Source organism: Sus scrofa, chromosome 5, assembly GCF_000003025.6.
Source record: "Sus scrofa isolate TJ Tabasco breed Duroc chromosome 5, Sscrofa11.1, whole genome shotgun sequence".
NCBI classification, from domain to species: Eukaryota; Metazoa; Chordata; class Mammalia; order Artiodactyla; family Suidae; genus Sus; species Sus scrofa.
In genome coordinates this window covers 6,697,579-6,709,308 of record NC_010447.5, presented here as the reverse complement: position 1 = coordinate 6,709,308, position 11,730 = coordinate 6,697,579, and the positions used below count along the sequence as shown (strand labels likewise).

The 11,730-nt window shown below is 60.0% G+C and overlaps 1 protein-coding gene across 2 annotated transcripts; it reads right to left on the bottom strand.

Annotated features, from left to right (window-relative positions):
• On the bottom strand, positions 5,906–9,497 carry TNFRSF13C (TNF receptor superfamily member 13C). Of its 2 annotated transcripts, none has more exons than XM_021091440.1 (3): positions 9,250–9,497; positions 8,664–8,903; positions 5,906–8,128 (listed from the first exon to the last, which is right to left on the bottom strand). In XM_021091440.1, exons 1-3 carry the CDS (start codon positions 9,383–9,385, stop codon positions 7,947–7,949), a joined length of 558 nt encoding a protein of 185 aa, XP_020947099.1. In that variant the 5' UTR covers positions 9,386–9,497; the 3' UTR covers positions 5,906–7,946. The 2 variants fall into 2 exon arrangements, with proteins under 2 accessions (XP_020947099.1, XP_020947098.1); XM_021091439.1 differs by having other exon boundaries at positions 8,664–8,906; positions 9,250–9,483.

Sequence of the window (11,730 nt, the reverse complement as noted above, 5' to 3'; positions counted from 1 at the left end):
GAAGCTTTATTACAATTTTAGGGAAAAAGAGTATAGATGAGCAAAGGGATAAAGTGAAACTGCCTTAATCCCATGACCAGGGACAACTGGACAACTGATGCTTTACAAACCATTTGTGTGTGTGTGTGTGTGTGTTTTGTTTTGCTTTTCAGGGCTGCACCTGTGGCATATGGAAGTTCCCAGGTTAGGGGACTTAAATTGGAGCTGAAGTTGCCGGCCTATGCCACAGCCACAGCAGCTTGCGATCTGAGTCACATCTGTGACCTACACCACAGCTTACTGCAACACCAGATCCTTAACCCACTAAGCAAGGCCAGGAATTGAACCCACATTCTCTTGGATACCAGTCAGGTTCATAACTTGCTGAGCCACAACAGGAATTCCCTCTTTTTTTCTTTTTAGGGCCATATATGCAGAGTATGGAAGTTCCCCAGTCTAAGGGTCAAATCAGAGTTGCAGCTGCCAGTCTACACCACAGCCATGGCAATATGGGATCCAAACCACATCTGTGAACTTCACCGCAGTTTGTGGTAACATGGGATCCTTAGCCCACAGAGTGAGGCCAGGGATCGAAACTGCATCCTCACAGACACTCTGTCAGGTTCTTGACCTGCTGAGCTACAACAGGATCTCCCAGACCGTTTTATAGCTGGGTTAAGTTTACTGTTTGCTGTCAAACTTTCAGTTTGTTATTCTGCTTTTGAATTTTGTAAGTATATTTTCTGGGGCATGCTTTTCTGCTTCCTCGGCTGGTCTACCTAGAAAGGGAATCCATGGCTCCAACTGTCCAGTTTGCATCAGCGTCCCCATCACACACTTCCAAGCAGCCCTTTAGGGTACTGGGGCTCTGAGCATGGCAGCTTCTCCCCCCTTTCCCACCCTTTCCCATCCCTCTTCCCAGGTAGGATAACCCTACTGGATCCAGAGCAAGTCTTCCAATGCCCTCCTCTGGCTTACAGCCCCTCCCTGGGCCCCTCTCTTGCCCTCACTGTCCTGGCATCACTGGGTGCTCTGCTCAGCTTCTATCCCAAGTGGACTGCAATCAAGGAGATGTATATATATCTCCATTTATCAGCGAAGGGCTGGATTCCAGCACGCACCCCACCGAGGGACTAAGATCCAACCTCCGCTCCTCCCCACATCCACGGCTTCCTCCCCATCTCAGTCTGGTTCAGTGGTCAGCCAAGAACTAGGGATGCCCATATCTACCAGATCCGTGCCAGGCACGCCGTGCCCTCTCCCTGTGAACACACAGCCTGGCCAGGAGGCGGGAGCAGGAGAGGACAGATGCAATGGCAGACCACAGTGACTGGCTGAGCCCTGGGGTCTGGCCATTCATTCAGCCACCACTGTCTCCCAGGTACCCAGCCATGTGCTGGGCAAGGGGATCTAAAGATGGAGCAGTCCAGCTGAAGAGAGACCCCTGTGCCCAAGCTGCCCTCCCTGGACCCTGGGGTCTCTCTCCATAACAGGGCACCAGAGCACCCGCTTCTCATCTCCACTCCCGACCGCCCCCAAGCCTGTGTCACCAAAAATCATCCATTGATCTGGGCTTAAAATAACCCCTGGCATCTGCAGCGAGCCCCATGAGGCGGGCAGAGAAGCCGTGTCTCTGCTCCTGAAGGGCACCCGCCCCGCCCCCAGCTCCAAAAGCTGGCAGCTGGAGTGTGCGGGTGTCTGAGTGTGCTCAGGATTGTGAGTGAGAGTGAGCATGGCTGGGACTGGCACAACTATGAGGGCCTTCCCTGCATATGGGCACTTGTACACACATGTGTGTCTGTGTGTGGATGCACCCATGCAAACATATTCCTCCCTCTCACTGTTGAGTCGCCACCTGGTGCCCAGCTCTGACTGGGCAAGGCTCAGGGTCCTGAGAGGTTGTGGACATTAAGAAAGCCTGTCTTGGGCCTCAGCGTCCCTATTTTAGGTGATAGGGCACAAACCTGCGCAGTCTTCCTACAGAGAAACCCAAGACCCAGAGAGGGGAAGTGACTTGCTATGGCTGGCATACAGCCTGGAAGGGGCAGTGTCTGGCCTGGAACCTGCACTGTGAGCCCCAAACTTACCTTCTGGCCAGTTCAGTACAAACAGAGAGAGGAGCTGGAGGACCCCAGCCCAGAAGCCAGGGAAGTTCTCCTAACCCCCACAGCACACCCAGTGCCGGACAATGCTGACATGCCAACTCCTCCAGGAACCCCCAGGCCTTCCCACAGGTTGTTTCTCCCTGGAATAATGCCTTTCCAGCGCCTCACACTCAGAGCTCCTCCTTATTCATTTTTGGAGCCAGACTAAGGCAGGTTGGAATTCCTGCTCTAATAGACCAATCAACCTTTCTAGGCCTCAGTTTTCTCATCTGCAAGGTGGGCTGCTAGCTCCTCTTTGGCAGGGCTGAAGGGAGAAGCCAGTGGGTCTCCAACTGAGAAACTTTCAGGATCACACAGCCTTTTAGAAGCCCCCATGACAATGATGTTGCAAGGATGGTGACAGCCACCGTGGGTGCCATCCACAAACCTCCACGGTCTCATTCCCAAACCCGTTTTGCTCCCATTTTCTCCGTGGTGGAGGGTTACCCTAGAAGCAGAGATTCTAGGGGACTATGGACTCCCTGCTAGTGCAGATGCGGAGGGATGCCAGAACCGGAGGGGTTCTGGAGGGGAGGGCCCGCGGCTCTTTTGTCTCCCTGAGAGGCAGCTCGTGACTCAGGCTCCAGCTGCCTGTGGGAGGGAGGGGGCGCCCGGGCTCCTGAGGTCGCGAGGGAGCAGCGGTTGGTGGTGGGGGTGCTGGGAGCTGGGGCTCAGCTTCCCTTCCAACTCCTCATGCACCCAGTGAAGGTGCAAACCAGAGCTGCCCACCAACACCGTAGCGCGGCAACACACCCAGAGAGGACAGCGCTCATTGGAAGCCCCACAGCGCTTGCACCCGGGACAGGGGCGCCTGCCGGGTCCTGGGATACAACCGGGAGGTCAGCTCCGAGCCTGGAGCCAGAGATGCGGGGTGGGGGCGGTGGAGAGAAGGCCACCTCTCCCCAGAGTCAGGGCCATGCCCTGCATTTGACACCTCCAGGCTCGGTCTGGTCGCGCGTGAGGACCAGGACCCCGCGTGAGCGCGAAGGTCCAGAGTCTGCAGAGTCTACCTTTGGTCTCAGTGCCGTCGCTCCTCCGTTGGCTCCCTTTTCCCTACCGGGTGGGCCTTGAACCCCCACCCCCGTCTATTCGCTCCTGGCCCCGCCCCTTTCATCAGCCCCGCCCTCTCATGGACCCCGCCCCAGCCACGCCCCTCGCCCAAGCCACGCCCTCTGCGTCCCGCCGCCCCACCTTCCGGTGTCTGAAGGCTGACAGCCGAGGTGCCGCGGGTCCCATTGACCGCAGGAGCTGCCGAGATAGACTTTCACCTGCCCTGGAGTCGCTGGCACGGTCCTGGATCCGGGCAGGACGCCCGGGATCGGTCCTCAGATTTCTGCAGCTCAGGGGGGTGAGGAGTTGCTTAGAAGCCCGTTGGGCCCCGGCACCCCTGTGGAGGCCCCCCCGGAACAGTTTCTTGGTCCTGCGGAGTTCCCCGGGAAAGAGCTTGGGCCGGGAACAGGGGCGTCTGTGTCCTCCTGGCTCCTCCTCCACTCTCCGTGTGACCTTGAGTAGTCGTTCCTGCCATCCCCCCACCCCCACAGGTCAGGACCCGGCAGCTGGGGAGCCCGCACAGGCTGGAGAGAGGTCAGATTTCCGCTCTGGGTGAGGGAGAACCTGGCCTGAGCCACCTACAACAGAGCAAAGGAGAGTGAGCTTCCCCCCAACCCCCGTGCCCAGAGGAGGGCCAGAGGGGTCTGGTGGCCTCTCAGAGGTGACAGTGAAGGGTGGGACCGAGGGGTGGGGCTGGAGGAGCACCTGGTTCCCTGAAGTGGGTGGCCCTGTGTGAATGGTCAGGAATGGCCCCAGGAAAGGTTCTGGCACTCAGGGGCCCTGGTGCCCAACTCTCCAGGCTTTTCTCCTGTTCCCTCTGCTCTGCGCCTTTGCACACAGTTCCCTGGGCCAGGAAGGCTTCTCTGCTCTATTCCAGCAGGAAAACGCTGCAGGACTCAGGGCATACCTCCTGCTCGACAAAGCACTCTAAATGCTAAATTAGTCCCCCTCCTGCTTGAGGCATTCTCTGGCCCTGGCGGGGATAACCCCACCCTGTCACTGTGTCCTGCTCTGTCTCTCCCACTGGACTGAGACCTAATGGCATAGCCTGAGGCTGACCACCTGGCACTGACCAGGATGGCCCTGGCCCAAAGCAGGTGTGCTGGGATCAGGTGCGATCAGCGGGGCAGTAAATAGATAAGCAGTAACTCCTGAGATCAGAGCCTCAGGCCAGCCTCGGGAAACTTCCCAGGGACTTTCTGAGGGTTGGGGGCTCAGAGCAGAAAGTGTCTGCATCTCAGCAAAGGAAGGAGGTGGAGGCACTCCTGGCGTGGAGACCTCACCTGCCATGGGACCTCTTTAATCTTGGACAGCTGGTTGGCTTTCAGGCTCCAGGGGTTTTTTTGTTTTGCTTTTGTGGTGTTTTTTTGGCCACGCCTGAGGCATGTGGAAGTTCCCAGACCAGGGATCGAACCTTCATCAGAGCAGGGACCCGAGCCACTGCGGTGACAACACCAGATCCTTAACGGGCTGCACCACAAGGGAACGCCCAGGCTCCAATCTGAATGTGGGCGACAGGCCCAAAGACAGGCTACCGGCCTCCAGAGGCAAGGGTTGGCTGAGACAGAGGGAGCTTAGGGGTCAGGTCCTTCCTCCCTGGCCTCACCAGCTGGGCCTCCCCACCCCCACCCTGAGCCCAGAGCCTGGGCTGCCCGGCAGGAAGTGAGAGGTGCCTGCAGGAAGCCCCAGGAGGAACTGAGACTCCAGCCAGCCCCGCCCCCACCTGCCAAAACCCCGGGGACTGTGGGGAAACCTGACCCTTGATCAGGAAAAACTGGCCAGAAACAGGCCAGAGAACAGGGCCTGCGTCCCTCAGTTGCCAACCCGACAGGCAGCTCCTCCAGTCTGTCCTACATCCCTGTTACTGCAGAAAGAGACCAGTCAGGAGGGAAGCCTTTGAGGAGTGATGAAAACAAAGAGGAAAGCCTGGACTCAGTGCCTGGAGTCTGTCGCTCCCAAGGAGAACACCTGGGCCAGTGACTGACCACCCTCCGGGCAGGCAGGTGTCCGGGTCTAAGCCAGCTCCATCGCTGCTTATTGCATCTTGAGCCAGATCCCTTCTCCTCTCTGGGCCTCTTCTCGCCTATCTGCAAGATGGGTCATATAGTCCCTGCTCATGCAGGTAAATCGGTCCAGATTTTCAGGAAAGCAATTTGACCAACAGAGGCCTTAAAAAAGGTCAAGGCTGGAGTTCCCTTCATGGCTCAGCGGTTAACAAACCCGACTAGGATTCATGAGGACTCAGGTTCGATCCCTGGCCTCGCTCAGTGGGTTAAGGGTCCAGTGTTGCCATGAGCTGTTGGTGTGGGTTGCAGATGTGGCTTGGATCTGGCGTTGCTGTGGCTATGGTGCAGGTTGGCGACTGGGAACCTCCATATGCTGCAGGTGTTGCCCTAAAAAGCAAAGCAAAGCAAAAAAAAAAAAAAAAAAAAGTCAAGGCCTGTGGCTGAAATTACTCTCCTTCTGGGAAACAGACTCAGGCAAAGATTTATGTTTAAAGAGGTGCTACTGCCTCAGTTACAATAGCAGAGGTCGAAAACACTCAAGTGGAAAAGTTTACAAATGAAAACTTTGGTTTAAAGACAAAATTCAGCAAATATGATAGTCAAGATACGAATTTCCATGTATAGAATGGTTACTCAACCCTGGTGTTCTGAATCTGGGGTGACTTCCCGAAAGACTCCACCCTGGACTACCATCCTGAACTTTCCAAAGTGTCTACAAAACACATCTCAACTTTTTGTTCTTTTAATAAAAGTCATTTTTTAAAAAAGCAAACACAAGTACCCACTCCCCTCCTCCTGTTGTGAAGACCAAATACATTCACTTCCAGAAGGTTCTTTAGAAAGCAAGGGCAGGATGGAGGGCTAGAAAATGGAGGCCTCTGGGAGGTGGGGCTTTTTTAGGGGAGACAGACCCCATTCTTGTCCACCCATCCCCTGGCCTCTGCTCCTGGTTCCTCCCCAGGGAATTGCCCTCTGCGATTCGCTGGATGAGGCCCCCTCTCTGGGCCTCAGTTTTCTCATCTGCAAAATGGAGGGGGAGTGTGTGCTCTCTCGAGTTCCCTCCCAGTCCTCCTGGGAGAGCCACGGGCCAGGAGGAGAGCTTTGTATCCCCCTCCCCCCATTTTTCTTAAAAGGAAACTGAGACCAGACCAGGGGTTCAGTGGGCACACAGTGGTGCCCGAGGTTTGCATGTCTGGGCCCCAGGGGGGTTTCACCCACTTGTTTCACCTCCAGGTGCCCCCACCCCCGGCTGCGGTGGAAAAGATGGTGTGGGAGACAGGCATGGCCGGGAACAACTCAGACTGCTCCCCAACCCTGAGATGGAGAGAAGGGGAAAGATGGGCCCATTCTGGGCCTGCCTCCCACTGTCCTGCCTGTTGCGCCCACCCTGACCTCACCCCAGCCACCTGGCAGCCAGGGAGCGGGGGACATCTGAGCCGGGTTCAGGAGGGAGAGGTGGTCCTCGAGGCTGCAAATGCTGCTGACTGCTGACTGCTGACTCTTCTGAGCTGGGAAAGGGGTGGGCAGGCAAGGTGGGTATCTGCTGGGCAGCTCTGATAGGCAGGTCAGGGAGAGGCGGGCAGAAAGCATCGGATGCGCAGAACAGAACAGGGTCAAGGACCTACAAGTGGAACAAACTGGTACCCAGGGTCCCATCTTCTGACTCGCCGTCCAGTGCCCCTTCCGGGGGTGCTAAACTGTGACAAGTTCCATGGCACTGTCCAGGGTGAAGTCCGGGTCAACTGTTTCTAACTCTGTGTAGGAGGGCCAGCAGGAGAGTCAGTGGCCAGCTGAGTTCACAGTGTGGTCCAGAACTGGAAGAGATGGTCTCAGCTCCACTCTCCAGGGCAAGGGGCACCAGTGTCCGAGGAACAGTTCCACTGGGATGATGGGTGACTGCAGGGAGCTGGCACAGAATGGCCAAGTGACCTGAGCACTTGAGGAGGACAGGCCACAGAAGGGAGCTCAAGGGATATCAGGTCCAGCTGGTTCAAGGCTACAGGCCTGCCCTGGCCTCTGAACAAAAGAGCCTCCTGCAGGTCTTGGGCCCTGCCCTGTGTACAGCTCAGAGTGCTCTGGAGGCGGCTAGGACTCCAGGTGGTCTCTGATGGAGAGGCCTGCCAGGGTACCTTCGGTGTGAATTTGCAGTCCAGCCCCAGAAGCTGTAGACTTCCTCCCAAGTGTGAGCCTGGGGTTCTGGAAGCGGCCACCAGGGTAAAGCTGGCATCGTAAGTTCTAGCAGGTTGGGTCAAACTCAGGGCTGACCCTAGGGTACAGGTGCCAAAGAATCAGGACAATCCAGGCTATTTCTTAGAATTACCTTGTGCGAAATCCCAAAGGGTCAGTTGGTTACTCATTGCTGTCATTGGCATCAGTTTAAAAGCAGAACGACTCTGAGAGCAAGTATTAAATACAACATACAGCCACAAATTAGGCATCCTCCCACTTGATCCTTCTCCTAGATTCATTTTGGCTGATGGTGGCTTCCCCATGCTTAAAGAAAAACGCCTACTCAGGGTGCCCAACCCCTCAAAGGCACATAGCTCAGGCTTTGAGGGCTGCCAAAGATAGTCTGATTTTAAGCCAAATGCGAACACGCCATAGGATCCCATGTAGTCCGAACCCTGTGTCTGCAGCGCCTATAGTTCTGCAGGATGAGCCCGGGAGCAGCTTGACTCTCAGTAAAGAAGCAGGTGGGACCAGGGGAGAGGAGCCGAATTCAACCTCCAAGCCTCTGCCTGAGGGCAGCCTCCTGTCCCCTCCATCGCTACTGCTGCTCAGGGCCGGCCGTCTTGGTGGTCACCAGCTCAGTGGAACCCAGCTCCGTGGCTGGCACAGGGACGCTGTGGGCAGGTGGGGTGGTGGCTGAGTCTTCGCTGGGTGGAAGCCAGATGGGAGCAGTGGCATCCAGGGTTCCAGGAGAGGGGACGATGTCATTATCCAGGGGCCCTGGTTGGGGGGTGGGGGGGTGCAGGGTCAGGATTGGGTCACAGCCTTCCGCCATCCCGTTTCTGGAACCTCCCCGGAGAGAGAGCCCTCCGACTTCTGAGAGAAGTCAGGCGAGGAAGCCCCTAGGCGGCGGTGGGGAGGGGGAGGGTGGCACATGATGGGCCCTCGGGACCGGAAGTGCTGGGAGGGTTTGCGCAGTGGCAGTGCTGACACTGGGAGAGGAGGCGTGGGGGTCAGTTTGGCCTTCCCGGAGCGAGGGCAGGACGACCCCTCCCTCCCCCGGGCCCCCAGCCCGCGTCTTCCTCACTCAGGCGCTCACCAGGCCGGGACCCTGGGCAGGGCCGCTGCTCCCCGCTCAGCCTGAGATCTCAGACGGCGCCCCTCGCCGCCCCCTCCATCTGCCTGGCTTCAGACCCCCTTCCCAGGGCCCCTAGCCCGCCAGGGCCATGTGTCCCCTCCGACGGCCCCCGTCCCCCAGGGCCGGACCTTCCCGGGCTGGACAGTGCCTCTCGGTTCCTCTAGACGGGGAACGTACCGTCCTGGTCTCCGTCCAGGGCTTCCGGGGCCTCCGGGGCAGCCGAGGCGCGGGGCCGTTGCCTGCGGCGCCTCCAGCTCACCAGGCCCAGCAGGACCAGGGCCAGCGCCAGGCCCAGCAGCGCGGGGGCGCCCAGGAGCAGCGCCGGGAGTGGCAGCGCGGCCTCGGCCTCGGCGGCCCCGGGCCCCACCGACTCCTGCGGCTGCAGCGCCGTCCCGGGAGCCAGGCTGCTCGGGCCGCCTGCTGGAGGGGACGGAGAGGGAGGTCAGGGGCAGAGGGGAGGGAAGAGAGGGTAGGGGAAGGTCGGAGGGAGGAGAGGCTGGGACGGGAGGGGAGGGACAGCCGGTGGGGGGGGGGGAGCAGGAGGGGCCACGGCCGCGCGCAGGCTCCAGCCCGCAGCCCGCATGGCTGAGCCACTCAGGCTCCAGCCCACAGCCCCCCGTTAACTGATGCCCCAGCCCGGGTCCTGGGCAGGTGCGGGCCATGCCTGCGGCTCTGGCGGGGCACGAGCCTCGGTGGCAGGACCCTCCTTCCCTCCACCAGGGCTGCCCTGGCGCTCCAACGGCCAGAGCCGGGTAACGCTTACCCGGTCCAGGATCGGGCGTGCGGAGGAGGCTGCAGGCCACGCAGTTGCGCACCAGCAAGTCGAAGCACTGGGTCTGCAGGCACTGCGTGGGGACCGGCCCGTCCCTGCCCCTCAGACTCCTCGCCCTTCGCCTCATGCTGCCAAAGCCCAGGCCTGTCTGCACACCCTGCCGGGACAGAGTCTGGCCTCTGCTGCCCCACGGGGAAGAAACCGGGAGGGGCCGCCACCCACTCCGCCCCGCCCCGCCCTCCTGCCTGCTGGGGTGGGACGGGGTGGGACCACTCTTAGCCAGGGCCTCAGCACCCCAGACCTTCTATCTGTGGTTCCTCCATTCAGCCACTCAACCATCACCCCCAGACAACCACGGGGCGGGCTCCCTGCTGGGCACTGGGACAAGGCTGGGGCTCAGACAAGGGCCCGCCCTTGGGGAGCAGAGGATGGGTCCCTGAAGAGGACACAGACCTCGGGGAGGCCTCTTCTGCCCTGCCCCCCAAGGCCAGCCCATAGGCCCAGGTGCTCCCCACCAGCCATCTCCCCCCAGCTGCCTCCTCTGGGAAGCTCTCCTGCCCTTCTCCCGCAGAGCTGGTCAGTTCATCGAAGACATCCTGAGGGCCCCCACATGGTACCAAGCCCCAGGGGACTCACACTGGTGGTGGTGATGGGGGAGACGACACCTCACAGCATGGCATCAGTGAAGGTGGTACCACAGGGCACGGGAAGGCTTTGTGGAGGAGATGATAAGGTGTTTGCTGGCTGAACTGAGGTCGCAGGGGGCGGGGGGCACCCAGGGTGAGCAAGGGGCCTGGGGGCCAAATACGAAGGCCAGGGAATGCTGGAACCAGAGGGCCGGGCTGGGGCCTTAACTGAGAGAAGCTCGGATTCTGGCCAGAAGGGCACTTGAGAGCCATGCAGGGAGTGACACAGTCAGAACCGCTGGCTGGAGTGGAGGGCACAGACCGGGGGCAGCTCGGTCTCCAGATCCTAAGCAGGAGGGAGGCTCAGATCAACAGATGAGCAGACAGACCCAGGCCCAGTAGGCACTAAGTGGGCAGCCCACCCACCCCACCTCCTCCTCCCAGGGCTGTGTGTGTCCTGGCCTGCTCGCCTGTGTCTCTGTGGGGCCTCTTCTGTGTGTCTCCACTCGCCAGTGTTTGGGGAAGCCCCACCTGTCTCTCACACTGAGTGTCAGGCGGACACTCAAGCCCCCTGGGCCTTCCTGGACTTCCGCTGCCCCCTCCCCCGGGGCAGGGGCTGGCAGAGAGCCTCAGCATGGACCACGGGCTTAGAGCCTCATGGTGGGCCTGGCCAGACCCTGGGGCACTCAGGGCTGGGGGTGTACAGCGGAAGGACTGACAGTCCCTGGGGCACGGAGGGGGCTTAGGGGCTGGAGTAGATCTTCAGCAGCTCAGAGGGGAGGGGAAACTTCTAGGCAGAGGGCAAAAGCAGGAGCTGGGAAAGTGGAAGCCGACTCTGGGGACAGGCCTGGCCCCTGCCTCCAGAGGTGCTGCCGAGGGAGAGAGACTGAGGCTGCAGCTGGGCGGGCCAGGCCGCAAGCCATAAGCCCTGGGCAGTGAGGAGCCCCAGGAGGTACCTGAGTGGGGGAGAGGGTCTGAGCTGTGCCTTTGAAGGGACGTTCCCCCTGCTGTGGGGTTGGAGACAGGGTGAGTGGAGTAGCAAGGAGGCTCCCCCATGACTCAGGGCCAGGGAGCAGCCAGCAGCTGTTTAGGAGGGAGGAGTGATGCTATGGAGTGAGGGGAGCAAGGCCGGCCCCCAGGTTTCTGGCTCCGAGGACACGAGGACTCACACAGAACCTCGAGCCGGCTGGCCTTGAGCCGCCCTGGCCCACTGCCTCTCCGTCCCCTGCCCACGGGCCAGCAACTCCGTAGCAGGAAGGTGTAGGCGGTGGGGCAACTGCAAAGGAGAAGTGGGTCCGGGGCGGTGGGTGTGGGTGTGAGTGGGGGTGTGTGGTGAGGGGGTGGGGGAGCCAGGGGCCTGCCAGGAGCCAAGGCAGGGAAGGGCCTCCTTAGGGCAGAGGGGTGGGGGCAAGGCCTAAAGACTGGGCCCCTGTCCCCCCCCCCATCGCTACTGGTCCTGTTCTCACCCGCGACCCTCAGGGCGGCAGGGCCCTTACCACACATGCGGCATCTCTTCACCCCCAGCCAGATGTTCAGGCCAAGTGGGCTGGGTCTTGGGACCCTGGAGGGGGAGCCTGTCCCCGGGAGAGGGGAGGCCACTCACAGGAGCCACCTCTATACCGGCCACCTGGAGGGAGAACCAGAGAGGCTCCACTTTCACCCTTACCAGTGCCTCCTAAGTGCCTGCAGTGGGCAGTGCCAAGCACAGAGTGGGCAGCAGGATTGGTGTTGATGGTGTGTGGGGCACCTGACTCCAGACAGACCTTCCACTTGCACCTTCTAAATAGGGAAGTGGGGGGATGTTCCCGTCGTGGCTCAGCCGTAACGAACCCAACCAGTATCCATG

Bases quoted from the DNA above. Each gene is read 5' to 3' on its own strand.
- TNFRSF13C (XM_021091439.1), bottom strand. From the start codon at position 9,385: ATGAGGCGAAGGGCGAGGAGTCTGAGGGGCAGGGACGGGCCGGTCCCC. The intron at 8,907-9,249 runs GTAAGCGTTACC...CGTCCCCTCCAG, and splicing joins CACGCCCGATCCTGGACCGG to CAGGCGGCCCGAGCAGCCTG. The intron at 8,129-8,663 runs GTACGTTCCCCG...CCCCCCAACCAG, and splicing joins CCTGGACGGAGACCAGGACG to GGCCCCTGGATAATGACATC.